At 43.1% G+C, this 25,263-nt stretch overlaps 4 protein-coding genes across 12 annotated transcripts in view; 2 read left to right on the top strand and 2 right to left on the bottom strand.

Moving 5' to 3' along the window:
- The window catches only part of LOC139113695 (cell growth regulator with RING finger domain protein 1), a 20,299-nt gene extending 9,123 nt beyond the window's left edge, over positions 1 to 11,176 (bottom strand). For 2 of the 4 annotated variants that reach the window (XM_070675021.1, XM_070675020.1), the window contains exons 1-2: positions 9,427 to 10,391; positions 6,014 to 6,174 (exon numbers count right to left, since the gene is read on the bottom strand). In XM_070675021.1, the coding sequence (XP_070531122.1) occupies positions 6,014 to 6,174; positions 9,427 to 9,524 (259 nt within the window). In that variant the 5' untranslated portion in view covers positions 9,525 to 10,391. Of the gene's footprint in view, positions 1 to 6,013; positions 6,175 to 9,426; positions 10,392 to 10,986 lie in introns of those variants that run through there. The other 2 variants (XM_070675022.1, XM_070675019.1) reach the window with 2 other exon arrangements.
- LOC139113716 (acylphosphatase-1) lies at positions 11,175 to 12,532 on the top strand. Its single transcript, XM_070675046.1, has 4 exons — positions 11,175 to 11,341; positions 11,430 to 11,446; positions 12,072 to 12,181; positions 12,266 to 12,532. Exons 1-4 carry the CDS (start codon positions 11,203 to 11,205, stop codon positions 12,381 to 12,383), a joined length of 384 nt encoding a protein of 127 aa, XP_070531147.1. The 5' UTR covers positions 11,175 to 11,202; the 3' UTR covers positions 12,384 to 12,532.
- LOC139113689 (rho GTPase-activating protein 20-like) lies at positions 12,183 to 25,263 on the bottom strand. Of its 6 annotated transcripts, XM_070675009.1 has the most exons (16): positions 24,917 to 25,263; positions 24,491 to 24,725; positions 24,257 to 24,317; positions 23,873 to 24,144; positions 23,601 to 23,802; positions 23,327 to 23,489; positions 23,172 to 23,249; positions 22,870 to 23,027; positions 22,635 to 22,763; positions 22,422 to 22,554; positions 16,823 to 22,272; positions 16,632 to 16,733; positions 15,543 to 16,300; positions 14,478 to 14,903; positions 14,121 to 14,320; positions 12,183 to 12,392 (listed from the first exon to the last, which is right to left on the bottom strand). In XM_070675009.1, the coding sequence occupies exons 2-11, from the start codon at positions 24,598 to 24,600 to the stop codon at positions 21,848 to 21,850; spliced, it is 1,731 nt and encodes a 576-aa protein (XP_070531110.1). In that variant the 5' UTR covers positions 24,601 to 24,725; positions 24,917 to 25,263; the 3' UTR covers positions 12,183 to 12,392; positions 14,121 to 14,320; positions 14,478 to 14,903; positions 15,543 to 16,300; positions 16,632 to 16,733; positions 16,823 to 21,847. The 6 variants fall into 6 exon arrangements, with proteins under 6 accessions (XP_070531110.1, XP_070531111.1, XP_070531109.1 ...); XM_070675010.1 differs by having other exon boundaries at positions 15,543 to 15,694; positions 16,082 to 22,272; XM_070675008.1 differs by having other exon boundaries at positions 16,632 to 22,272.
- Positions 12,637 to 17,685, top strand: LOC139113714 (uncharacterized). The gene is made up of 2 exons (XM_070675044.1): positions 12,637 to 13,104; positions 16,851 to 17,685. Exons 1-2 carry the CDS (start codon positions 13,018 to 13,020, stop codon positions 17,193 to 17,195), a joined length of 432 nt encoding a protein of 143 aa, XP_070531145.1. The 5' UTR covers positions 12,637 to 13,017; the 3' UTR covers positions 17,196 to 17,685.

The following is a 25,263-nucleotide window of genomic DNA, read 5'->3' as shown; positions in this document are numbered from 1 at the left end:
AAGATGCGTCCGAGAATTTATTTCTCAATTGCTCGGATTAAAAGCGATTTTGACTTCTGGCAACTATTCAACAATAAAACATCAATGAAAAGATAAAGATATGAATTTCATCCCTAATGATTTCTTGACCTGAAAGTAGAGGCGGGCGAGACGGGCGCGGCGGACTGGTTCGTGATTCTAACAACCGGCAACACGCGGACAGGCCGTCGCTGGCGCAATCGTCTGCGATTACGTAATGGAATTCGATAATCGAGCGGGCCGACCTACCCGTATATCTGCACGAACGTCTACAATATACGGCGTGTACGGTCACGCAGCTTCGCCGGGATTCACAATCAGCAGCCCAGGAGACTCTCGAGGGACGCCTTAAAGACGTGCCTTCCCTCTGCAGCCACGAATCGTCCGGATCCCACGCATCATCCAGAGAATTATAATACAAAATACTATAACCATTGTCTGCCGTACAGCATTTAAACTCATAATTCCAAGATGGTCCACGACCGCTAACATGTATTTTAATAAATTTATATATATTTTAATAAATGTATTTTATTATTTTTAATATTTTAATATAAAATTTGATTATTTTAATATATATATTTTATTAATAAATATATATTTTAATAAAAAAATTCTCTCCGTCTATTCGAGAAGCTGGGTGGGATTTCTTTCGATCCTTCGACTGTTAACACGCAACCGCAAAGGTGGGCCTATCCCGAATAGCTACAATCGTACACGAATGTACGCGAATTACACCAACTAGTCTGTCCTTTCACCGACTCGATCTCGCGGCAAGCACAGTAGTGACGCATCGAAATTTCCATACCCTGCAAAACTGGGTTAAATCTCTTTATCCGCGTTAATCGTTTTCGTAACTTGACTTCGGCATCGAGACCTCGCCGCTCAAGTCCGAGGTCCTCGCGAAAGTCCGAAGTATGAGATTTCACTCGTGCAATTAAAACCTGGCCCGTCAGGTCTTTCCTCAAATCGTCACGGTTAGAGAAAATAATGTACGAGACACCTGGAAACTTTTGCACGGCAGAAATTATTCAGCTTACGATCGGCGACTCTCAGAAAAGAGCGCGCCGTACGATTTTGCAGCCGGCCGGTGACTGAAAAGTGACGTTCCCTCATTATCGCGTCACCTCGGTTTTCTTACGAGCGCGGCTTACAGATTACGAGCGCGCGCGTGCTCGCTCTCAAAGATGTATGTATCATCGCGTATACCGGGTGGGCGATCGACGTTACGATCAAACGAAAGAGAATGAAGAAGAGCCGGGTCTGGATCGGCCAACTGGATGACCATGGAACATGAAAGTGTGTCCCAGATTTCGTCGCAATCCGCGATCTGATCTTTCGGGTATGCGACATTTTCGTCAAACTTGTTCTTTCTTTTTTTTTATTTTTATTTTTTTTTTATTTTATTTTACGAGCATTGCTGCAACTCGCACGCGTCACCCTTTTCTTTTTCTCTTCTTTCACCATAATCGTTCCACGAGGAACTGGTACGGGAACGTGCTTTAACGAGGCGAGGATGTAAAATCGTCTGCCCGTTAGCGAGGCCGAAATTCGAATAATCACATGCAAATCGTATCGAGATTGCGACACTTTCGGGATCAGCCGGGTGATTTATTCGCGTCGAACAAATCAAACAATTGCGGTATCCGCCTTAGGCTAATGTACAAATTAATACGTGTTAATTATTTAATTATTCGTATAAGTGTCGGTCACGGAATCGAACTTGTTATTAGTGGATAGAACGATACTAAATACCGCGAAATGTCACGTACCGCAATTTTCTCATTACTTTGCTTCTTTATTATAAACATGAACGGTAGATTATTCCTCGCGGTGACATCACCCGTAGATTACTTTAATAGAAACGAGATAATTTAATAACTCTTCTCGTTTTCCTGAAAACGAGGTGTGTGGCGTACAGTGCAAGTTTGTTTAACGTTTCAAGGAAGTTTAAAGGCGGAAAAGGTTAAGAATCAGCTGCACACTCGTACATCTTAACTTTTTTTTCTTTTTTTTTTCTTTTTTTTCTATCTTTTTTCTTCTTTTCACCGACACCCGGACGTACTTCTCTTACATCTCGTGCACGATCTTTCGCAAGTTTCGCGGACCTTACGCTGCAGACCGACTCTATGCATCACGCCATACCTAGTCTTTAAAGTCACGATATCGCGAAGCGGGGAACGAAGCGCGTCGTTACCTCTTCGTACTTTCGCACGAATTTATTACGAAAATTTATTTGAAAACTCGCAAGCATTTCTCAACCGTCGAGCCGCAATTCCGTCAAATAATTATGTAATGTCGCTCAATATTAGCGGAAGCTGCGTTTGCTTTGCAAAAGAAAAATATTTCAGAATCTGACGCTCGGGATGTGCGATCGTCGGGCAAATAAACGGAATCGCGAATTTCCGATCTCGCCAATTGCGAAATTTACGATCGTATTCAAACCGTCCGTCATTCTCTCTATTTTTTTTTTTTTTTTTTTTTGTCGCATAAATCTTTTTATAACGGAAAAAATTCTAATTATAACCACATGAGTTTTAATGTCGTATATTTTTTTTTTTTTTCATGTATAACTTAACGGTAATTAACTAAAAGTTGATTAAAGGCAACGAAGTACAAGAGCAAGTTTTTTTTTTTTTTTTAATTAGATTAGTAAAAATAATAATACGAAACGCAATTTAATAGCGTGTAAGAATATACTGAAAATAATTATTAAATAGTCTTTTACTGTCTAAGGACAGTCGCGACTGATAAACCTTTACGGTCTATTAAGTATGCTTCGTTAATCAGCCCGAGGTCATTTATCACGAACGTCATCGAAATATTTTCTTTTTTTTTTTTTTTTTACTCCGTCGCGATAACGATCGAACAACTGGGAAATAACGTTAAAATATTGTTGTTCGCGATGTCGTTGAAGTTATAATCGCGATTGTATCTAAAATATATATATATATATTTGCGTAATTTTACTTCCCTTCCTTCCTTTCCTTTTTATTTTCCATATCATTTCCATATCAGTGACGCAAATAGACTGTTACGGCACGCTATAATACGGATCGAGCTTTTCCGATCAACGGCGGCACGCCACCTCGTGCAAAAATCCAATTAGGATACGAGGATCGTGATTTACGCGGTCGGCGGTCGAGTCCGCGGGTTTGTCGATCGCGGCATAAAATTCGATCCGCCGAATTTGTGTCTCCGGAATTTACGTAAGAGAAGAGAAGAAACGTTAATGTCAATGTTAATGGCGACGCCGTTTGTTTCGCAAACAGCCAGACGGCTCGCGGCGAAATCGCGAGTGACCGGGTCCGCCGCGTTTTTCGGATCGGTCCCACCTGGCTGTGCCGAGAGGTGCGCGGTTTGTGCGAGAAAGAGAGAGAAATGTACGCTCGCTTGCCCGCGCGAATTGCGAAAGACGGCGATATCGCGATTGGAGCACGCGGGTGCGCGCGAGAGAACATCTTGGGGGCCCGTAATTGCGACACGTGCACGCAATTACGCAACTTGCGTAATATGCGCCGCGACTTGCTCAAAGAGCGTGCCGTATATTCGCCATAACGGGGAGGGAGGGGGAAAACTTGCCGGTTATAATCTGATACTATACGAAATTTGAAGGTGTCCCGGCGGCGAACTGCAGACTCGCTTAAACAGTTCAAATAGGTATAATTCTCGCGGATTAGGTTTTGATACTTTTTTCAAAATAATTAAATCAATGTTGCGATTATATGTATGTAATATATATGTGAGAAATCAAAAGAAATTGCAAAGATAGAACGCTCTTTATATGAGCAAGATAAGCACTGATATTATCGGTCGTATTCAGGATCTGTTGCATTAACGTCGTCAAATAAAATGCTTGTAATTATTTCTAATGCGCCTTACGAAGAAGAAATTACAGAAAGAAAGTCACGTCTTGTAATTTCTTTCGCGAGATAAACGTCAAGGATGTGCATTACGAATCCGCATAGCTTAGTTTGTAATATCGGTGTTGAATGGCATATTAATAGCAATATTGTAATCAAAGTTGTTTCATAATCAAAAGCTTTTTGCAATTTAAAAAAAAAAAAAAGGAAAAAAAAATAGACGGATGCAAATGTGTTGTATAATCACGGAATTATTTCAACTTTTTCGAACCTCGACAACGTTAACTCGAAACGGAAGCGACTTAAACAAATTTAAAAAAGATACTTTGAGAACACTTAAAGCAGTTGCTCCTCGACATAAGTAAGCCTCGTACGAAAAATCAAGGGCGATCGACGTTTCGAATTCGACTCTCGTGAATGACCATGAAGAATTACGCGAAGTTCTTTCCTCGACAGAGTCCCAATTTTTTTTTTTTCTTTTTAAGACATAATATAATCCGAAATTTTACGTAACCCGACCTGATGAACGATCCTATCAGTAGTATTAATCTCAGATCCAGGCTATTGACCTAAATGCCTTACCTCTCATAAAAAAAAAAAAAAAAAAAAAAAAAATAATAATAATAAGTATACATAAGTATACATAATACTTAAACCACGAAAGTGTTGCCCTTCTTTCTACCAAATGTAAGCTGAATCGTGCGTGTCAAGGTACTCCTCGACGCCGGTTGCATAATAGTAGCCCTCCGGCCGGGCGCTCAGAAGAAAACGAAAACGTCAGCCGAATAACTCGCGAAAGGGAGAGAGAAACGGGGCTGCCTGGCGAACGAGAAGAAACGAGACGGTATCTGCTGGCAAAAGACGCGACGGATGACGGCCGATAAAAGTCAAGCGACTCGCGGTGACCCGACTAAGACGACGGTGCGGTCAAGGTGGCCGGCGTTTCGTAATTCAGCCGGTGCGCCTTCGCCGCCGCTGTCACTTGGCATGCCAATTACACACGACGCTCTCGTCTTTTTCTCGTTGCGCGTGTGCGCGCCCGCTATCGAGATAACCCACTTTCCGTCGGCGACCGACCCGAGGAACTGGCCGGCTGTTCCGCGGCGTGCTCTCTTTCCCGCGCGACCGATTATCCCTTCGATTCGCAGCCGGCCGATCGCCGGCTGACCTCGCCCGATCTTCGCGGGAACCCGCTCTTTTGCGCAAACTAAAAAAAAAAAATTTCCTACGGTCCCCACGTTGCCTAATCCGGAGTTGCAAATTTTTTTAAAATATATCTCCAACGGGAACACACGTTCCGATTGCACAATGTGATGAAATCGTATAAGATATCGTGTAAGATAGCAAATATTATGTAGAAACGCACTACTGGTACTTGGGCGGAATGGGTTTCTCTCCTTAACCCATCGCCGCGTACTTGACCATCCGTAGAAGAGAAAATGAACCTTTATCGGCTTTCTCGCATATTTAAATACATAACTGCGACCGTATTATTACTCCTAAAATATAATTGTTTTATACTTAAAGGGTTCCAACTTTGAGGCATTTCATTGCTAAATTTCTGGCTTGACCCGTTTGTTTTTTTTTTCTTTTTTTTACCATTTCCTAATACTTGTATAATAAAAAGAGAGAAAGACTAAAGAGGTAGATTAATCCAATTTCTTGTCAACCCTCACATTTTTTTTTTTTTTTTACCGCGAATATTTCAACGTCTCTCTCAGGATATTCGCGAGCTTTCAGTTACGGACGTCGTGAATTTTCGCAGAACGTGAGGCCCCGTAGCATTAAGAAAACAGCAAGAAATCTGTTACGAGAGGCGAGGGGGTCTTGCGACACGCCGCGCGAGCTAAGCAAACAGTTATAAATCACGGGGCCGCGGTTGACCCAGGTAACGTGAAGTACGAACCTAGACTCTCGCGTAGACTAGACCCAGGTGGTCCGGGATCAGACGAAAGACCACTACGATAAATCAATTAAACTCTAAATCCCAGAAAGTTCATTGAAATTTAATCTCTTATTATTTTACTTTTTTTTTTTTTTTTTTTTTTTTGCGGATTATTTTTTAAGAACTTTAAAGAGTACGTCTTAAGGCTCATTATACCAATGTAGATCTAGGCTGAAAATGGACTTACCGGCGTACGTGCTCCTGAAGCTCTCATGAAGCTTGAAGGTGAAGGGAATGTGGACCTTCATCATTTCCATTTGCGGTATGCGTGGCGAATGCGTTATCACACCGCCGCCACCGCCGCCAAACATGAGGTCGTCGCCGTGGACGCGCAACACCATCATGTTCCTGCAACAGGTTAAACGTGCTTTTCAAGTCTCGGTTCGTCGATCGGAAGCTGACGGTATCCTCGCGATCGAGACGTTCGACGTGATTTATCTAGCTTCCCGCGCCACTTCGACCTAGGAAATCGTTAAAATCGATGACTGCCCGTAAATTCGAGACCGAACGAAACGCCTCGAGATGATAAGACGTCGCTTCCGTTGCTTTACCGTTATTTCAACCGTGGAGGAATCGCGCGCGACGAGGAGGACGGAATTATCGTCGCAAGACGTTGCCGCGCGCGGCCCGGTGATCTCGGCGAAGAGTTCTTACGTCTAATTAATACTGTCAACGAGAAGGAGTGGAAAGGAGACGCGGGAGACCGTAAAAATTAGTCAGATGGTTAGAATCTCGGTGGGTTTTAAAAATAACACGTCGGTCGGAAAAAAAGGGGGAGAAAAGATGCGGGAGTTGCACGCGCACGATTCCGGCACACTGATTTTTCGGTAACTCCGTGTACCGTCATCTCGTAACCAACGAATGATAGCCGGCATCTGGTACGCGGCTGGTCGGTGTTAAATTCCGCGAGAACTGATGACGCGAGACGTAGAGATAACTGGGACCCGGGGCTAACGTTAAAACGACCGTTCACAATTACGAACGGTGCGATTAACATGCAGGCGACCGGCTATTGCCATCAAAGTCCAGTTCGAAAACGAGCCGCGGCTATGTCAGTGACCTTGCGGCCTTGAGCCGAGACAAGGAACACGTGCCGCGCCGTGACAAAATTTAGTAAAAATTGTCGCAAATAGCCCGACAAAAATCGCGGCGCATTCTTTTGAAAGCCCTCGGGGCTGGAGGCTGCGAAATATGGCCGGGACAGGCGAATCTAACGACGCTTTAAATCGCGGTGGCGTCAACAATTGCCAAGGACGCGTTAAAGAGAACCTCTACCTCGAGATGTGGGGATTACAAAGAGATGAGTATTTTTGGCCTCGCCAATATAAATTTGCATTATTTCTTTTTCTTTTCTTTCCCTCTTGAAAATCCCCGCGTAGACGCAAAACTAATACGATTTTCGTTTTGCCATTTATATTCCCTCGACAATTCCACGAATTTTTATTGCAGCGCGAAACATGATGAATATTTCAGGGTCATTACTGTAAAAGAATCGTGCCTATCAGTGCGATGTGTAAAACGTCTTCGCTTGACGCTCGATGTCTTCTCTTCTTGCGCGTTAAGAATTTAGGGTTTATGGCGACATTAAAACATTCGGCAATCATTCGGATAAAAGCCCCCGGCGTTTTTGCATTGCTAATTTCGCTGAAGGTGGAGGGGTTGGTAGAATTCGATTTGGCGGCTAGCTAGCGATGTTAAAAGGCGCGTTTTTTATTCGAGATAACCCGGTCCAGCTCACCGCGGGAAGCTTTACCCCGATTCGACGTCGGTAACCGGGAGATGGTGACGAAAGGGGGAGAAGGAAGAGCGCGACAACGACGGGCAGTGACGAGGCCGGCGATAATGACGACCGCGGGCGAGGGGGGAGGGAAATTCGCTGCTCGCGATCGCGAGGAGTTTCACGATTTACAAACAGTGCGACTTAGCTTTCGAGGCTCTTTCGTGCCTACTTTCGAGAGAGACCCCGAGAGCACGAAAGTGGCTGCGTCACTCGAGAAAATCGGAGATACTTATCGCTCGTTGCGCTGCCATCGTCGTCGTCGTCGTCGTTATCTCTCCGTCTCTCTCATTTTCTCTCTTTCTCTCTGTCTCGATGCAACTGTCAACTCTCGAAATCTCTCAGGTGCATCGGCCGTAAAGAAAAGAGAGAGGGACAATAAAACATACGCTCGATGCGAATCGCAATTCCGCATCTCGCGGAAACGCTACTCCCGTCGGTATCTTCCTTCTTCTTTTGGAACATTCTCAAAGTTCCCACTACGCTGTCCCGGTTCGCAAAACGCACTTTTCGTTAATTACGCGGTGTCTCGTTATGTAATAATATCCCTGACGCGCGCTCAGCTCGAAGTTTCGCGTTTCGAGAACGCGAGATCGGCTACTCGGCCAATTTTTCGCGACGCGGACGATTCTACGAGTGGGATGGGTTCATGTTCCTCGTCTTCGATCGCTTTTCACGCAGCCGATTTCGGATTTCATGTAGACTGACCGTGTTGAGAAAATTAATAATGACGTCAAACTTGATCGAACCCGATGGTTTTAGGCGATCCGTGGCCGATCGACGACGTCACTGTCGTCGCCTTGGGTTCCAACTCGGTATCCGAATACTCTTATCCACCGTTGTTGGAACCCAAGGCGCACCGACGAGCGTGACGTCATTTATCGCTTCCGGAGCTAGTTGGGCCGTTGTTAGGCGGCCGTTGTGTTCGTCGAATATATTGCAAAACGCGATAAAAGCGCGGCTCGCGAAGTATCGCTTGTAAAACGCGGTGCTTTTAACGACACTCTTTTATTATCGGTGACGTTTTTTCCCAACCTCCGGCGCGAAATTACAAAGGAGATCGGCGGAGTAAATTAGACGATCTGTCGTTGATTTTTTTTTTCCTCTTTCTCTTTTTTTTTTTTTTTTCCCCTTAAATTTGTCGCATTTTTTTTTTATTTAATTAACGCGTTTGAGTGACCTCGAGATATGCAAGTATCATTGCAATGCGCATAATAAAAAATGTATAATAAAATAATGCAATATAACAAATGTATAATCGAAGGAACCGAACAAAGCTCAAGGCTACCTAAGAGACAGAGTCGAGCCGCGAAAATGTGACTCGCGAACAAAGCCGTTTCCGAGGTATTATTTCCTCGTCGCGAATCGTATTCCGAAAGACGCGAAAGACACGGGAGCCGGAGCGAAAAAAAAATCGTTAACCTCTCGCGACGAACCGAAAATCACCGCCACGATCTCCCGACCTCCGGCGCGCTAAAGGCTGTACTTCTCACCGACTGACGCAACGTCGTCAACACCACGTGTCGTCTCATTCCGCGAGACGTCATCGGGAAAACACCTCGAGATCCTCGAGCCTCTATTCCGAGTTCTTGCCCGGTTATCTTACGCAACGTTATCGCGCGGCGTTATCGCGAACGGTACCTTCGGCTCGTCGCCTCGCTTCCGAGACGCACGGAGAGTCGGAAACAATATCGCCGCGACGGCACCGATCAGCGCCGACCGCGTCGAAGATAAATTTACGTCACCTTTAGGTCACAATTATTTAGACTCTCCGTTCCCCTCGAGCCGCGGGTCCGCGTCCGAACATGGCGCGTGATACGTACCTCATGATAAAGAGGAAGACCCCGCAGAAGCATATCAGCACGGCGAGGACCGAAAATATGTTGGACAGCTCCGCAACGGAGACCAGGATCGCCGTCATCGTGCCGCACGATCCCGGTACGTCCGTCGGCCGCAGCCGCGCACATGCACGCACACGCGCACACGAGGCACCCACACGACGCGACTACGACGATGACGCGCGACGAAGTTCTCTACGTGTCCGTCACCTCGCGCCGTCGCTCAACTGTCAGCGGTTGCCGTCACTGGACCCACTGGCCGCCGCGTTTACGGCTCGACGCCCCGAGCGCGTCGTCGTCGGCAGCACCTTCATCGACGTCCCGTGGCACGCGACGCCCGAACAGCGGCCCGCACGACAGGGCTTACGCGATTAGCGCGAACCGTCGCCGACCGTGAGACAACGCGCCGCCTTCCCAGTCATAGCCGCCCCCGCAAACGAACTTGAAGTTAACGACTTGGAAGCAGAACGGAGCGCAGCGTCCGCGATCAATCGACGACGCGGCCGCGGCGCGCCGCGGAATCGAGGATAAGACACGACGGCACCCGACGGGAAAAACGTGACGCGGTGACGATCGCGTAGGCGGCCGGCGAGCATGGAACCGTACGTCAAAAAGTCGTCGGACAATCGAGCAATCGCGAGAACGACCGGCCGTTGACTACTGTTGACTGCGCGCGACTGCGCGACCGGTCTGTAGTGTGCCACTTATACGTATATACTGATTACCACACTCGCCGCGAGGGCGCGACTCTGACGCAGTCAGCCCTGTTTGCTCTTCCATTTTTTTTTTTTTTTTTTATATTTGCTGCCACACTGCAAATTGTAATTTAAATCGCACGCTTTATTTAAATGTAATACACATATGATACATTTATTGATTAAAAAAAGCCTTTGGCGAAACAGCGTTCGTAACAAGTATTCCTTGTCTTCTGTGCAACTGATGAAAGCTTTTTAAAGACTTTTTATCAACGTGTATATTAAAGTTTTTTTTTGTTAAAAAACGAAAACTTTTATCGTCTCGATGATGATTAATATAAAGTATTTTTCTAGCCGTGTTGTCGTAATAAAAAAAAAAAAAAAAAATTCGCGATGATTTACTCGGAAATGCCCATTTCTTCCGATGCTTCCTTCGAAACATATTATTTCTATAAATAATTCATAACCAAGGTGTTAAAATCCATGTAGCGACGACGACAAAATGCGTTTATCTGACGTAAATAATGACGAATCTCAGGCACGGGTCCATTGGAATCTTTCAGTCGTTCATTAAAATATTAAAACCGTGACTGATTTAAACCAACGCGAGATTAATCGCAGCAGTTTCTCAACTATCATTCTTTACCTTCGGCTTAATCTCTCATGCATTAAACGACAGATAATCACTTTATATTATTTACGAATTGATTAAATTGAAATAAATCTATCGAACAGTTTGATAAAAGACTTCCAAGTGGCATTAAGCTGTTTCGTTAATCAACAGCCTGATATAAATTACGAATGTCTTTTTTTCTTTCATTCGCTGCAAATATACTTAGAAATTACGTACCTGCAAACTTTTCTCTGGCTCTCGAAGTTATCAAGAGAACGTGGATGTGGAATTTGCTGGCGCAGAGGTTTCAGCGTCGTCGACTCCGCCGAATCCTCGCTCGATCTCGTACTGTAAGATTAATCGTATTCTTGCGTACGAGCGGCAGACTAGCGACATCTAGAGCAAGCACCTTCGATCAGCCTCGATCGAATCCTCGACGTCGTAATCTGTCGTATGGTTGGACCCGTCTTCCTCGTTTGTTTGGCGTTTGCCGTCGAGTTACCACGACCGACAGCGATGGCGGAGGCAGAGGCTGCAACAAAAACGTCTAAGTTGATCGCGTTGGATTTCGAGGTTCACGGCACCGTTCAAGGTAAATCACGTTTATAGATTCGTTTCAAATGGTTCCGGAACGTGCCTTTTTGTCGTGCGGGCTACTAACTATATTACGTTTGTCAAAGGTGTCTTCTTCAGGAAGGTGAGTTCTCGTAGAACCGGGGCGTGATTACCCGGAGACGACCGGCCGCGACTTGTTGCATGCGGAAACGTGACCGAATCCGCTGGAAACCGAAATCCCCGCATCGATGCAAAACCAGCGAAATGCGATTCCTTGCGAGAGAAAATCTCAAAACTCGCAGCTAGTAACATCTGACGGCGCTAACTCGACTTATCGCGCAGTTATTGTCGATACATTTAACGCGGAGTTCTTCTTTACTGACACCATCGACGTGATTATTTATTTTTTTTTTTTTTATAATAACTCGGTCTACGTACAAAATCTGGGTACAATTTATAATAAGAAATAGTTAAATAACGTTGAAATGCTAATTGCTTTCAATATAAATGTGAAAACAATCTGAGCAATCGAGTACCATTCAAGTATTTCTTCGTGTTCAATTCGTAGTCTGTTCTAAGCGATTTAAAATTCGAATTTATAAAGCATTCTGTTAAAATTCAATTAACGTAAATGGATACAGCTTTAGTTTTTATCTTACATGCGGAGTTTGTATTTTCCACGCGGTTGCGTTGCGTTTCCATCCACTCGCGGAAGTATCGAAGATCTTGCCAGGAGTTTAAACACTTTGTCTGCTTACGGGTAACAGTTCACGCAAAAACGCAGCAAGGAGCTGGGTCTAACCGGATGGTGCAAGAACACTCGGTATGGTTCGGTGATCGGCTACTTGGAGGGAGAGCAGGCACAAATTGAAACGATGTAAGGGGTCAAAGTTAAGTTAAAAATTAATACAAACTTGCATACAAAATCATTACATTCGCCTTCCTCACGGTTTCATTTCAGGAAACAGTGGCTGCGCGATAAAGGAAGTCCGCAATCACGGGTCGAACTGGCGGAGTTCACCAACGAGAAAGAAATCCCGCAGTTGTCGCTCTCCAGCTTCGAAATCCGGAAAAAGTAGGATGAGGATCTGGGGACAAGAACGGCAGGCGTTAAAATTATTTAATTCCTGAAACTATTTAATTTTACATATACTTTACCGAAGTATTATTTAAATAAATGTAGCGAAAGTGTTTTACCACATAACACCTTCGCTCATAATTAAAGAAATTGTATTAAACTTTTTCTCTACCCTTTAGAACTAGTTACGCGGATCTGAGGGTTAAACGATACGTAATCGTGTCGAAGGCGGGAGAAGATAGAGATCATAGAGATCATTTTGGTCCGAGCCCGATCGAACTTTTCCCGTGGCGAGAGGATACAGCATGCAGGAGCGGTCGCAGCGTGGGGAGGAGTCGATCTCGCGAGTCGAGTTTCTCCTGCGCCTTAGTCGGCGATCGTACAGCGAACGGCGTGGTTTTCGATTTCGCGTATCATATATGATCGTATCTTCCTTCACCTCTTTTTTTTTTCTCTCCCCCGTTTACGGCGGGTGCGTCCCGCCGCGAGGATGCCCCTGGACTCCCCAACGCGGGTTCACGCTCTCGGCCGTCGCGTACCGACCTCAGCTTTGCGATCGATTTCGATCACAGCCGGCGACGAAATCGAATTTGCGCCGCAACGCGATCAAGCCGTAACGAGCGAGCGATAGTGCTATGGTCGGCGAGAGAGAAGCGGCGAACGGCATGAAGTGCTTTGAGAGCTTGTTCAAACATACTTGGCGGCCGCAGCAGGTGCATCAGGTGAGAGAAAAGCAAACACCTTGCTGTCGTAACGACCTCAATTTCGTTTTATCGGTCATACCATGTGTCGCCAAATCTATCAAACCTATTTCGAGTAGTCTATTGAACGACCGTGCCACAGGTGCTGTAATATAGCAGGTATGATAGTACGTCGCGTGTCTATCGTTAATTATTCGTACCAAGCGCTCGGTCTTTTTGCCTTTAAATTGTAATTACACCGAGTTGAAAAAGAATATTAAAAAAAATATATATTTGTATCAACTGGAAATATTATTTCGAGGCTCATTGCTCTTTTGGAAAAACTTTACCGATAGCTTCTGCTATCAGTTGTTTCATGAAAGTTCATTATGAAGTATAAATAGTTTTTTCTATCGGGAAAATTGAAACGCATTCGTGAACGTTATCAACGGTATATTACAAACATGTACGTTAAATACTGTCTCGTACGAGTTTACTAAAACGCGTATACATTTTAGAAGAGTATCCCGACCACCGAAGCGTTCAGCATAATTTACGAATACGTCATATAATGGATACGATAGTTTCCGCGTCTGGGCAAGGCCGTCGGTTTTTTTTTTGTTTTCTTTTTTCAAGCTCACATGCTTAGACCGACATAAAACTTGAGATGCAAAATTTGTCGTGCTTACATAAATGAAATAGAATATATCGAAATAAATCTTTAAACTCAATAAGATAAATATGATCGGCGGGTCGCGAACCAGACGTGATAAGAATCAACAACAAAAATCGGCCACAATAACCGGAGCAAGGAAAGTATTGAAACCAGGCTGCGCGACATGCGATCGTAGTCCCGAACCGGCTTATCAATCGACGACCGGCTTATCTCTTTTCATTGTACCGCGATTATTCCGCGGTATCATGTTGTCACGGTGAGCGCGGCGATGGACATGAGAAACTTTTTCAAGGATCCGATGGACGATGATCCTCGAAGCGTCATGCGATTTGCGTAATCGCGTTCTCGCGGAAAATAACAAACGGGAGAGGAAGAGACTTACGCAAGGTACAATTATACGTGATTGCGGTGCGCGTATGCCGCCTCGATGTTTCCTGCGAAGGTACGCGGTGGTGTTCAACGTCCCGGACTTTCCTCCGCCGTTCTGCGTCGCGACATTTACCACGTAGCATTTGTGCCGCGAATTCGTGTGTGTATGTGTGCATATGCAGTATCATCTTTCGTCGCAGTCCATCCAGCAAGCTAAAAAGAACAACGATAGCTTAATTACACGTGCCTCATACAGTATGTAGCTACTGCGCTCAGTTTTTTAAACTTAATTACAATTGGCTGTCCCTATGGTAATTAATATAAATTCAGCATTACAATAATAGAGTTTCGTTACTCTCGTTTACGTTACCGAGTAAGGAGAACGTAGATCGAGAAGGAAGTGGACATTCACGTCGCTCGGACTGGCCAAGATTTTTGATAGCCTCGAGAGGAGGAAAGTGGTAGGGTCGGTTTATTGGCCGGCCAGCTCTGATCAGGGGTCGCGGTTGATAAGCGTTGATAATGCCTCCCGTTCGGTTCCGAGGCATCAGTCCAGTTACCACGGCGACTCGTGCGAGTTGCCGCGCGCTGTCCGTATCCTTGTGCTCCCAAGAGAAGTTTCCGGGTGCAAATAAATTTTCGGGACATCCGTTTCACGTGCAGACGGCTTCCTTTTCCGAAGCTCGCAGGTATCCTCTACCTCTCTTTCCGGCGCGCAATAGAGAGGACGATCGCCGCGCCGAAAAATATGGATACTCGCCACGTGAGTGTCCTGTCGATTGGTGAGTCCGCGTGTCTGAAATGGAAACGGAATCCCAGATGCGTACTGAGTAAAACGGACACCAACCTCAGTTGGGTAGGGTTGGGAGAAATTAATAATCTGGGACGCTACCAAATGAAATGTGAGATAGAATAACTGAGAAAGACAATGAAGAGAGAAAGAATATTAAAGTCGACAGAACAATAATATCAAACGGGAGTTTTTTTTTTTTTTCTTTACCAATACAGACGCGCGCGATAAACGTCACTAAGTTCTAAAAATATCAAGTAATTCGTGAAATTGATTTTTTTAAATAACATACTAATTATTCGCTTTCGCGTAAATTACTAAGTTGATGTAATATGTCACATAAAAAAAAAAAGTAACGTAAGAGGCATTAAAATTCAGGAAGAACGTGTGGCTTGTATAATTAATTGCGCTTCAGGGATCTGCTGTTTGCCTGATTCTTCTGAATTAAGATCGATTCGTTCTGGCTCTCGTAATTTAACGATATCGACGTCAATGCGATTATATTACGGCAATTTTATCCGAGAAAATAATTAAGTCTCTCGAAAATGATCCGCATTAAAATCAACGTTGGCGAGCGACATGGTCGATCACCTCTAATCAGGTCGTTGACTGTCGTCAACGCGTTAAACGGTGAAAGTCGCATACCCAGTAATGTTGACAAGTCTCTCCTTCCGTGCCGAAAAAGAAAAGATAAAGCCCACAGACCCTCATCTGCGATTGCGAGATGCGTTTGGTTATCTCGGGAAGCCTCACGCGTCTCGCTATAACTTATCGAAGCCACTTGAAATCTGTAAAAACTATTCGAAAACAAGTTTTATCACAATTTTGAAGATTAATCTCAAGATACGAGGCCTTCCACCACACGATATCAGACACTTACACTAATAAAAAGTGATTTAATTATAGTAAAAAATATCTAGGTGTGAAAAATTAACTAAAGCAGATAAGAAATTAGCAAATACTACAATATCGCACGTGATTAGTACACAATAGATTTATATAACAGAAAGTTTCCAACGTTCACTTACGCTGCTAGAAATTTTAATTTTGTGTCAATCAATATTTTAGCAAATATACAATAATTAATTATAAATGTTGGTTGGGACACCTAGACATTTTCTTTTCTTTTTGTACGTTGTTTATGCGTGTTGAGAACAGTTGCGTAATTATATGCATCAGCTTACAATAAGAGATAACATCCGGATCCATATGGGATCGTCCGTTATATGGACCCAGCATCGGAATCTCTCCTGCCCCTCGGACAACCGGATTCCTGAAGCACGCGTAATCGCCAACTCGTTTTGCTCCTTTCACTTTCCGATCTTCATATCCTCGCATGTCATCGAGCTCGTTTCGATTATCATTGCAGCGATACGTAAACGAAGAAAAAAATGCGCCAGATTCTAAAAAAGAAAAAAATAAATAAATAAATAAAAAAGTCAATTAGAGAAAAATAAATATGTACAATAAACTAAAGCCATAAAATTATTATAATCGTCTGCAAGCTCTACCAATAAGTTATTATATATCGTATACTTATTGCATAATGAAGACAAGTAATTATATTTTAATTTGGTCAAATTAAACCAGTTGCTTATTGCGTGATCTTGTTTCAATTTTACAACGTATTAGGCAGATCGAGCTCGAATTCGGCACCGTGAAGTCATGTCAACCTCACAGGATGTTTAAAACCGCTGACAGATAATTTTGATCCGACAATAAATATCAGAATACCGCAATGTTTTAGCTTCTGTGACGTTTCCTTCGTTGCATTTCACGCGCGTTCTGCTTAGAGAAAGATCCTTCAAATCGCAGCGAGGTAAAACATTTCTGGCGCTGTTACACAGAAAGAAAAGAAAAAAATATACATAATAATTTTTTTACGTTTAAAAAAAAAAGAATTGTGCTACGTTATTCGTGATTACGTTAGTAGAGTCACGTTTATCGTTACAGATGGATCCGCCGTCGAGGTTCGAGCCAACGACGAAGAAAACGGTGGAGGTGCATCGTCATGCCGCCGGCGAGACCACGGAGCTGGGTGAGGTGAAGGTGACTTTGCCGAGCACTAACGTCCCGACGTCGACGCCGTCAACGGCGCAGGCCAGCGGCAACAGCTCGACCCCTTGCAAAAACGGCGGCTGCAAGGTGATCTGGAGGAGCAGCCGCGTCGGCGGCGGCGAGCCGCGCGCCGAGAGTCCCTGGCACTCGCTCAAGACCGTCTTCCTGATCTCCGTGATCGTGGCGTTTCTCCTGTGGATCGTCGTCTACACCTTGCTGAATCAGTACCGGATCCTGTGACCGTGACTCGAGTCCTTGGCTCTCGCGACTGCAAGAGATCACGGCCGTAGGTCTTCGCGATCCACAACCTGGTCCTGTGATCCACGTGACTTTGTACTCTTCCTGATCGCCGACGAATCCTGCGACTTGCGATCGATACCCTGGGGCAGCGTGCCGCGCTTCGCGGTTCTCCGTAACGTTAACTGCTGCTGGATCCATGTCGCGCTCGTTCCATCCGCCCGGGTCCGGCGCTTCTTTTTTTTCCCCCAAAAGAATTACTTTTATATGCTAAGCAATTGCGTTTGCGTTTGCGTTTACGCAGCTTGTTCAACGAAACGAAATAAACAAATTTGTGGAGATACTCATGAGAACGGCTGAATGGACAGAGAGGGATTTCTTCTGGTGGCCTGAGGCTTCTGTGAATCAGATTGTAACATTGTATATTTCGTACTGTTTTATAAATGTTCCATTCCTGTAAATATTCGAATACAATAAAACATTATACACAATACACTACTGGATTATTCAATCCCTTTATTATCATACTCGAGCAGATTGCGCGATGAGTCTGATGTTAAAATATTAAAAAGTACGGCAAATCTTTACGCAGAGTTGTAAATAATACTGAGAGATGCGATTTCCAAGAAAGATCTTTTTAAAACCTTAGTCTACAAAATCGTTGGTGTCGATCAAAAGATTCGTTCGCCTTTCCTTCTGTATATGACACTTACGCTAATCAGACAAATAAATGAACGAACGTTTTGATCAAAATAGCTTAATGGTTTTCCGCAGGTTTTGGCCGGGATTATTATAGGCGAGGATTTCAAAGTGATCACGATGCAAGAGAGAAGGGACGCGAATCAGATTCATTTGAATATCATAGATAACGAGAGAATTACGAACTCCAGCGTTTCCTTTTCTTTTAGTTATAACAATTCTCTCTCAAATTATTCTTTTTTTTTTTTTTTTCCTCACCATTTTCACGTCAAATATTAAGTTTCCCCTCTCTCCCACGTAGCATCACGATGAAATTGTTCATGGTAAAAAAATATGACTGCGCACGCATGATAGAGCATGTATCTCGCAAGAGATCAATCTCACGGCAACGGTTTCGGCAAATCGCGATCCGCAGTAGACGAGGACGTTATCGAGAACGAGCAGCGGTTCGAAACAATCAGCCGGCAGTCTCAGCTGGAGTCGCAGTCGTCGACCTTGACGCGCGCGCAAGATCGGGAAACGGATCCGATGCGACAGCACCCGAGCGCATGGAAATTGCACGGCGGCAAAAGCGACGACGACGACGACGACGACGAGCAGAATGAGGGGGAGCAATCAAACGACGACGTGCGATCTACTTTTTCCCCTAAATTCCCGCCGACACGCTTTCGTCGGACGAGCGGGTGACGATTGTGCGTGTTTCAGTTTTCCACGGCGACGGAAGGACGCGGCGCAACGCCGAGAGTGATGCTGGTCGGCTGGGACAACTTCCGCACGAAGCTGCTGTTATTCTTGATCGTGTGTCTTCTCGTCTGGGCCTCCGTCTTCTTCCCCTTGCTCGGTACTTGAATCCTACAACTCTCCCCCCCCCTCCCCTCCCTCTTCCTCCTGTTCATCGTTCTCTTTCGTCTCCTCTTCGCTCGACGTGTCGTCTCTCGGTCACGAAATGACGACACTTGAGTACGTTTAATCGACACGCTGACAAGCTCGATGCGACGACATTCAACACGATCACACGTACACTCACCGTCAGGAATGGCGTTCGTGGTGCTGCGACGGCGGCTAGCGTACGTGACCTTGGCGTGGGATGCGTCGAATCTCACACGAAACGCGCGCGTAGATGTGTTGCGGAGCACCGGTTACAGAGGACTGAGAGGGAGCGCGGTCTACTACCCCTCCCCGCGCTCGGCGGCCGAGAGTGGAGGAAGTCACGTACACCAGCCGCCGTCGTCGCTCACCGCAGCAAATGCCATACCTGCCTCTCAATGTACATACTTTCACACGTTTTACATTTCTATATATTATATATGTGTATGTGTTTATGTTTTACGTATGTATATATATATATATATATATATATATAATAACTTTACATTTTTGGTATTCGATATTTACACGCTATATATGTTTAGTTATTAAATATATTAATTTAGTGGCCTTCGCGGAGAATAATAATTAATTCGGAGCTCATCTTCGAACCATCTTAAAACCATTTGTTTGTTTTTATTAAATAAAAATTGTAAAAATTGCTTATTGCAAAATTTTTTTATAATTTATTACCGCGTGTTTCCGTAATAGTTTAAGTTGAAAAAAAATAATAATAAATAACAATTAATTTATAAACTTAAAACGGCTTGAAAAAAAAAAAAAAAAAAAAAATGGCTCGAGCAAATCCGTTTTCATCCACTCAATCCTCGCAATGTTTCTCCGCAATATTACGTAATTACTAAGCCCATCCTTGGGATCTTTTTTAGTTGCACGATTAGTTTAATTAACCGCAATCCTTTGCAAAAAAAATTCGCTAGTTGCGGAATCTTCGTCAATTACGCTACATGTACTTTTATCTACAGAACACTTTCGTTGTGTAGCATATCGTCATAAATATACCGTTGTTTTTTTTTTCCCTACTTACGGTGGTAAATACATCTCGTTTTTGTAATCGTTTGCTTTAAATGCGAGTAATATCAAGTAACGCCTTAGCATTCCTATATACAGGGCGCGGAAAAGTCAATTGAAATCAAATCTTCAAGTATCTCCCTTGAATTCAGATTAAAATAACTAAGTGAATAAAAATCAATTAGTTTTAAACGTTTCTAAATATTATACTAAATTTTTTTTGACATTAATTAGAATATTTAGTAATAAAATTCTTTTTTTAATTGATCAAGGAAATACAAAAGTGCAAATATATTAGAAATTATGTATTAAACCGGCATCTTTCAAAGGAGAATTACTTTGTTCAATTACCGTTGACTCGTTCCATAATCTTATTAACGATTTTCGTAGCACACGCAATGATACAATCATAACATTTCTACAATCGATGTCTTACAAGTATAGCTTACACGTATTACTAATTTGGCATGTAACAACCGTGACGGTGCGTTTACATCCGCGACCGTTACTGACGTGTTGAGACGAAGAAATTCGCGTAAATACTTAAAAGATTTACCAAATTCTTCTTTTTACATACAGTATCCCAGTTTACGATGTGTCTAATACACTTAATTTATGAATTCTTCGGTAAATAAATTTTAATTAAAAAATTCACTTGGATATTTACTAGGAGAACAAGATCTTATTGTCCAACCATGCTTTTAAAGCTTGGCCTGTATGACTCGTTTCATATGTAATTCCAAAAGAATATCCTAACATTTTCGTTAGAGAATACTGCACTCTACGCTTCACAAAGAATTCATAAGTCAGACACGTCGTGGAACACCCTGTATACGTTACGCTGTTCATCATGCAATGATAATCGATGGGATAAATTTTTGAGTCTAAGGTCTGGTTTTACCAACGCGAGTTAATTTAATAAAACATCAAGCTGCAACTATGAAAGTTTACCCGACCAATTAGATTAACTCGCGTCGGTGAAACCGGACCTAAGAAATATTTCTAGCAGTTTAAAATACAAAATAGCATTAAATTTGTATTAAAAAAAAAAAAAAAAAAAAAAATTGCGCGGCGTCTCGATCACTTAAAGAAAATTCTCGAGTATGTAAATGCGTGCGTAAAAAGTTAATTAAAATATCGCGGAGCAAAAATAAATGCATCTGGAATGCCACGATAATGTCTATTACGCAAAAGTAACCGGGGTTAAACCGGTTTAGTTTAAAATAAATCGGAATAAAATCAAGAATCCGTATATCCTTGTGTATTATCTTTTTTTTTTTTTTTTTTTTTTTTTTCTTATTCCAGCGTAACCTAAATGATCGTTCTGCTCCACGAAAAAAAAAAATGACATAACTTCACGACTATTCTTTAAAACGACGAGAATAATGTACACTGAGAAACAGATATGGCATTTGCCGCGGTGACGGTGGTTAGCGTATGACACTATCGTGATGTACGTCGATTCTTGCACAAAATCCATAGTTAATATACTGTGAAACGCCGACCACTGAAAACCACCGAGAACTGAGGGAGAGAACACTCCCACTACTTCTTCCTCCGTTTTCTCGATCACCATCCTTTAGGCCTGGTCCAGAGGCTGGTGATATTAACTATGAACTATGAATCGTGCATGGATCGACGTACATCACGATAGTGTCATACGCTAACCACCGTCGCCGCGGCAAATGCCATATCTGCTTCTCAGTGTGCATTTTAACTATAATATGGCAATAAAATAAATAATTCCTTATTTGTATATATATATATGTGCATGTGTCTATTTTATCACATATTACGCAATTTTACGCGGGGAAATTCCGTGTTTGATACTTTTTTGAGCGTCGATATAAAAAAAAAATAAAAAAAAAAAAATTGTACGTTTGCAAACAAGATACATTTAATATTCTAAACGTCAATATTAGAATAAAACAGTCCAAATTTTTGTGACTACGTATAATAGTTAGGGTAACAACAATGCGAAACGTATATCACGCGAGATAAATAATACCGTTTCGACATACCTTAAAGCGTCGAGAGATTATTAATACCATAAAAGTCGTTTATATCCGTGGCTTATATGTTAAAGTGACGTGGAACGTTTTCACATCCATCTCTGTGCAATCCTGCGGTCCAATGACACCATCGCCACTGATACGCGATGGCACGCGCACCTCTTTGTTCACATGCTCTTCGAAAATCTCGTTGTGACTGTTGTCTAACATCTTCTCAGTCGTTGATTGCTGCTGTTGATCTGCCGTCATTACGCGCACTATCTTCACAGTCTTAATTGCTTCCAAGGAACGCGACTTAGATGCTTCCGTAACTGCTGCTGCCGCTGCTGCTGTCGCCGAGCGGCCGGTTCCCTTAGTGCCGTTCTCCTTGTTGCGACGGGAAGAATTGCGATGCCAACGTTGTTTCTCCCTAGAGGAAGTTCTTCGAAGACTTGGTCGTTTCACTGATTCTGCGCTAGCACTCAAACCTGTGGCTGTATTAAAAAATGTTTATAAAAAAAGTGGACAAAAGTTTAAAAGTATAATTAAGTGAATTTGTAACGATGCGACAAAAGAAAAAAAAATTAAGCTAAAGCTCGTATAAACTTTTTTTTTTTTTTTCTAAAATTATGTGGCCGTTTACCGATATTGCCGGAAGAAGATCGATTGGAACCGCGTAGAATATGTATCGCCGTAGGATCGCTGTCCGTAGCTACTATAGGCGTGAGAAACCATTCAGATCTAGTTCGCATTCGCGCGGCTTGCCTTTCATGAACCTATGATCGCAACGATACGCCACTTATTAGTTCAATACCTATAGTGACTTGTTCATCGTTATCAAGTACAAGTATTTTACCTGCGGCAAATAACTGAGACTCTTGGTGCTCTCAGCGTACCGATTTACCGCCCGAAGCTCTTCCAGCGTCATACCTGCCGTCGCGCGTTTAGAATGTTGACTGCCGTTGCTGGACGAACGACTGGGTGCCTGTAAAAATTTTATTAATTATGATAGTTTATATATATGTATATATTTTGAAACAAATATAAAAGCACAATTGTACTTTTATCATTTGCAATAGACAACTTTATACCTGAAACAGGCCGTTCTCTTCCAAGCTAACTGAAAGACGCGTGTAACTTTCGAGTAATGTGTTTTCTGGAATCATGCCTAATGATGATGCTAGATTCACGGTTTCTGGTACGTGAATCAACGCTGGAGTTGACTGCGATTCTTCTTGGTGAGACATACCTATTAAATTAGCAATTATTACAATTAGCAATTATTACAATTATTACACAATATTAAATTGCCTTGTCTGGAATAAAAATTTAAATTCTTTTTCATATTAAATATAAATAATTTTAGTCTTAAAGAAAAAAATAATTTACTTACATTCTAAATTGAACTTTAATCCCCATTTTTCACACTCGTATTGTAACCACGACTTTTCGGCTTCCAGCGACAGTTGTCCTAGAATTTACACATTTAAATTATACTCGTCAAATTGAATCGCCGCAATTAAAAGTACACGTGCACGATACACTTACTCGATACAAGAGTGTCCGGCGGATACCGGAAACTAAAAATCCAATCTTCCTCCACCTTTAAAATTCGACCGGTTATACGCGCGTAATACTCGTAATTATCTCGTCCGAATAAATTGGAAACGCCAAAGTTATCTATCATGAACTTAGTGATGCGTGTGGCAATCTAGAAACATTAAAAATAACAGCATGTTATCGAAAAATAATGCTGAATAAACCTTTCTAACGAACCATTCGACTTTTTCCTACGAGATGCAGACTAACACGCATTAAATACCTTAAATCGGAGTACATCCTCCATTTTAGCAGTTTTGCCGTCGCTGACGCAACTATGAAAGAACGATGGTGCCACGGACACTCCTAGAGCCTCGCTGGTCATTCCTGTATGCGCTCGTTCGCAATTTACTGCTACTACCCTGAACGTTCCGAACAGTAATACCAATAACCGTTGCGTGTATAACGGCATGGAAGTAATTAATCTGTGCAATATAATTTTTTCTGTAAAGCCAGTGACTAGTTTCGATAATGGGTAACGCGCGTAATAATCACCTGTGTATCTGGTCCCGTTGTTGTTCCACGCTATCTAGTTGAATTATGGCGAAAAGTTGTTGCTCCGCCTCTTTACCAAAAATCCCACCGGGTATTTTGCGCAAAAATTTCTTCAGAACACTGGCTATAGTATAAACACTGAAATTGTCCATATTGACGAGATGTCCAGTTTGCAGAAAGTGCACCAGCTTCTTCATATTACCTTGGTGACCAGGTGCCCGAAAAATGTCTTTTCTAAGTGGAGCTTCCTTGTTCAATTTTAATACAAGAACCTAAAACAAATAAATACCACATATTACAGCTTATAATAATTATTTTTGATACTTTAAAAAGTTTAAAGTATGCATGACTGGCAATATTATTCTCATTGCATTTGTTATTTACCAGTAATGGACCAGGAATATCATTCTTGCATACTTCGTTCAGGGGTACGCCAAATTTAACCCTATAAAAAAATAGAAATCCATAAATATTACGATTCTATAGATTTTTAAAATAAAATACTGAAAGCACATATCACATTTTATGCAAATTTACTTAATTTATATTTTAAAATGCTACATCTTAAAATATTTGCGATTGAAGAACAGGCGTATTATTTTCAGGCAAAAGACTAACTTTTCTAAGCGTCTCGGATGCGGCGGCTCTGACGAGGGATGTCCGCAGCTGGTTACAACATTTCCTAACGTAGCAGCGCGTCGATGCATTCTTTCTGTCCAGCTGCTCATTGTACTAAATCTAATGGCAATGACATGCGAGCACTAAAACTGCTCTGGGTTTTTTGCTTTAAAAAAAAACACGTCACGTTCCTTTTCCTGCGAGATCAAGCCCTCCGTGTCTCTCGATTCGATCGCTGAAAGCCCAAAATGTGATCGTCGATTAATAAAAACACAAACAGGAACGACGCAATAATGTTAGAAAAAAAAAATAGAATAAAATACGAAAGCACCTGCTAGGTGTAGAAAGAAACTCAATTTGAGATGGGGAAACAGACAAGGACAGACAGGAAGAAGCAAAGGATGATCGGAAGGGGAGAAGTCTTACCGTGGCACGGCCGGGTCTCCTCGTCGTAGAATGGGCGAGCGTCCCGCGCGGTTTCAGATTAACCTAACCCGCGTGCGACCAACTGGGTGCCAGGGCACGCGAATGGGTGACATTCCGACAGCGAATTGAGAGCGCGCACGGCTAGTCGGCGCGTTTACGTTTCCATGGGAATGTCGTGGCCGTGATGCCGAAACGACGACGGCATCGTCGCCGCGAACCACACCACACACCACGCCGTGCTACGTTCGCGTTGCGGCGCGCCGCACGGCAATCAGGACAACGACCACCGGCACCAAGTGTCCCCGTTGGCCCCCTCGTCACACAGCGTCGACAGCGGGCCAGAGGGT

This window comes from Cardiocondyla obscurior, linkage group LG03 (genome assembly GCF_019399895.1).
Source record: "Cardiocondyla obscurior isolate alpha-2009 linkage group LG03, Cobs3.1, whole genome shotgun sequence".
Taxonomy (NCBI): Eukaryota; Metazoa; Arthropoda; class Insecta; order Hymenoptera; family Formicidae; genus Cardiocondyla; species Cardiocondyla obscurior.
Note: the sequence above shows the minus strand (reverse complement) of the source record. Positions and strands in the feature narration are given on the sequence as shown.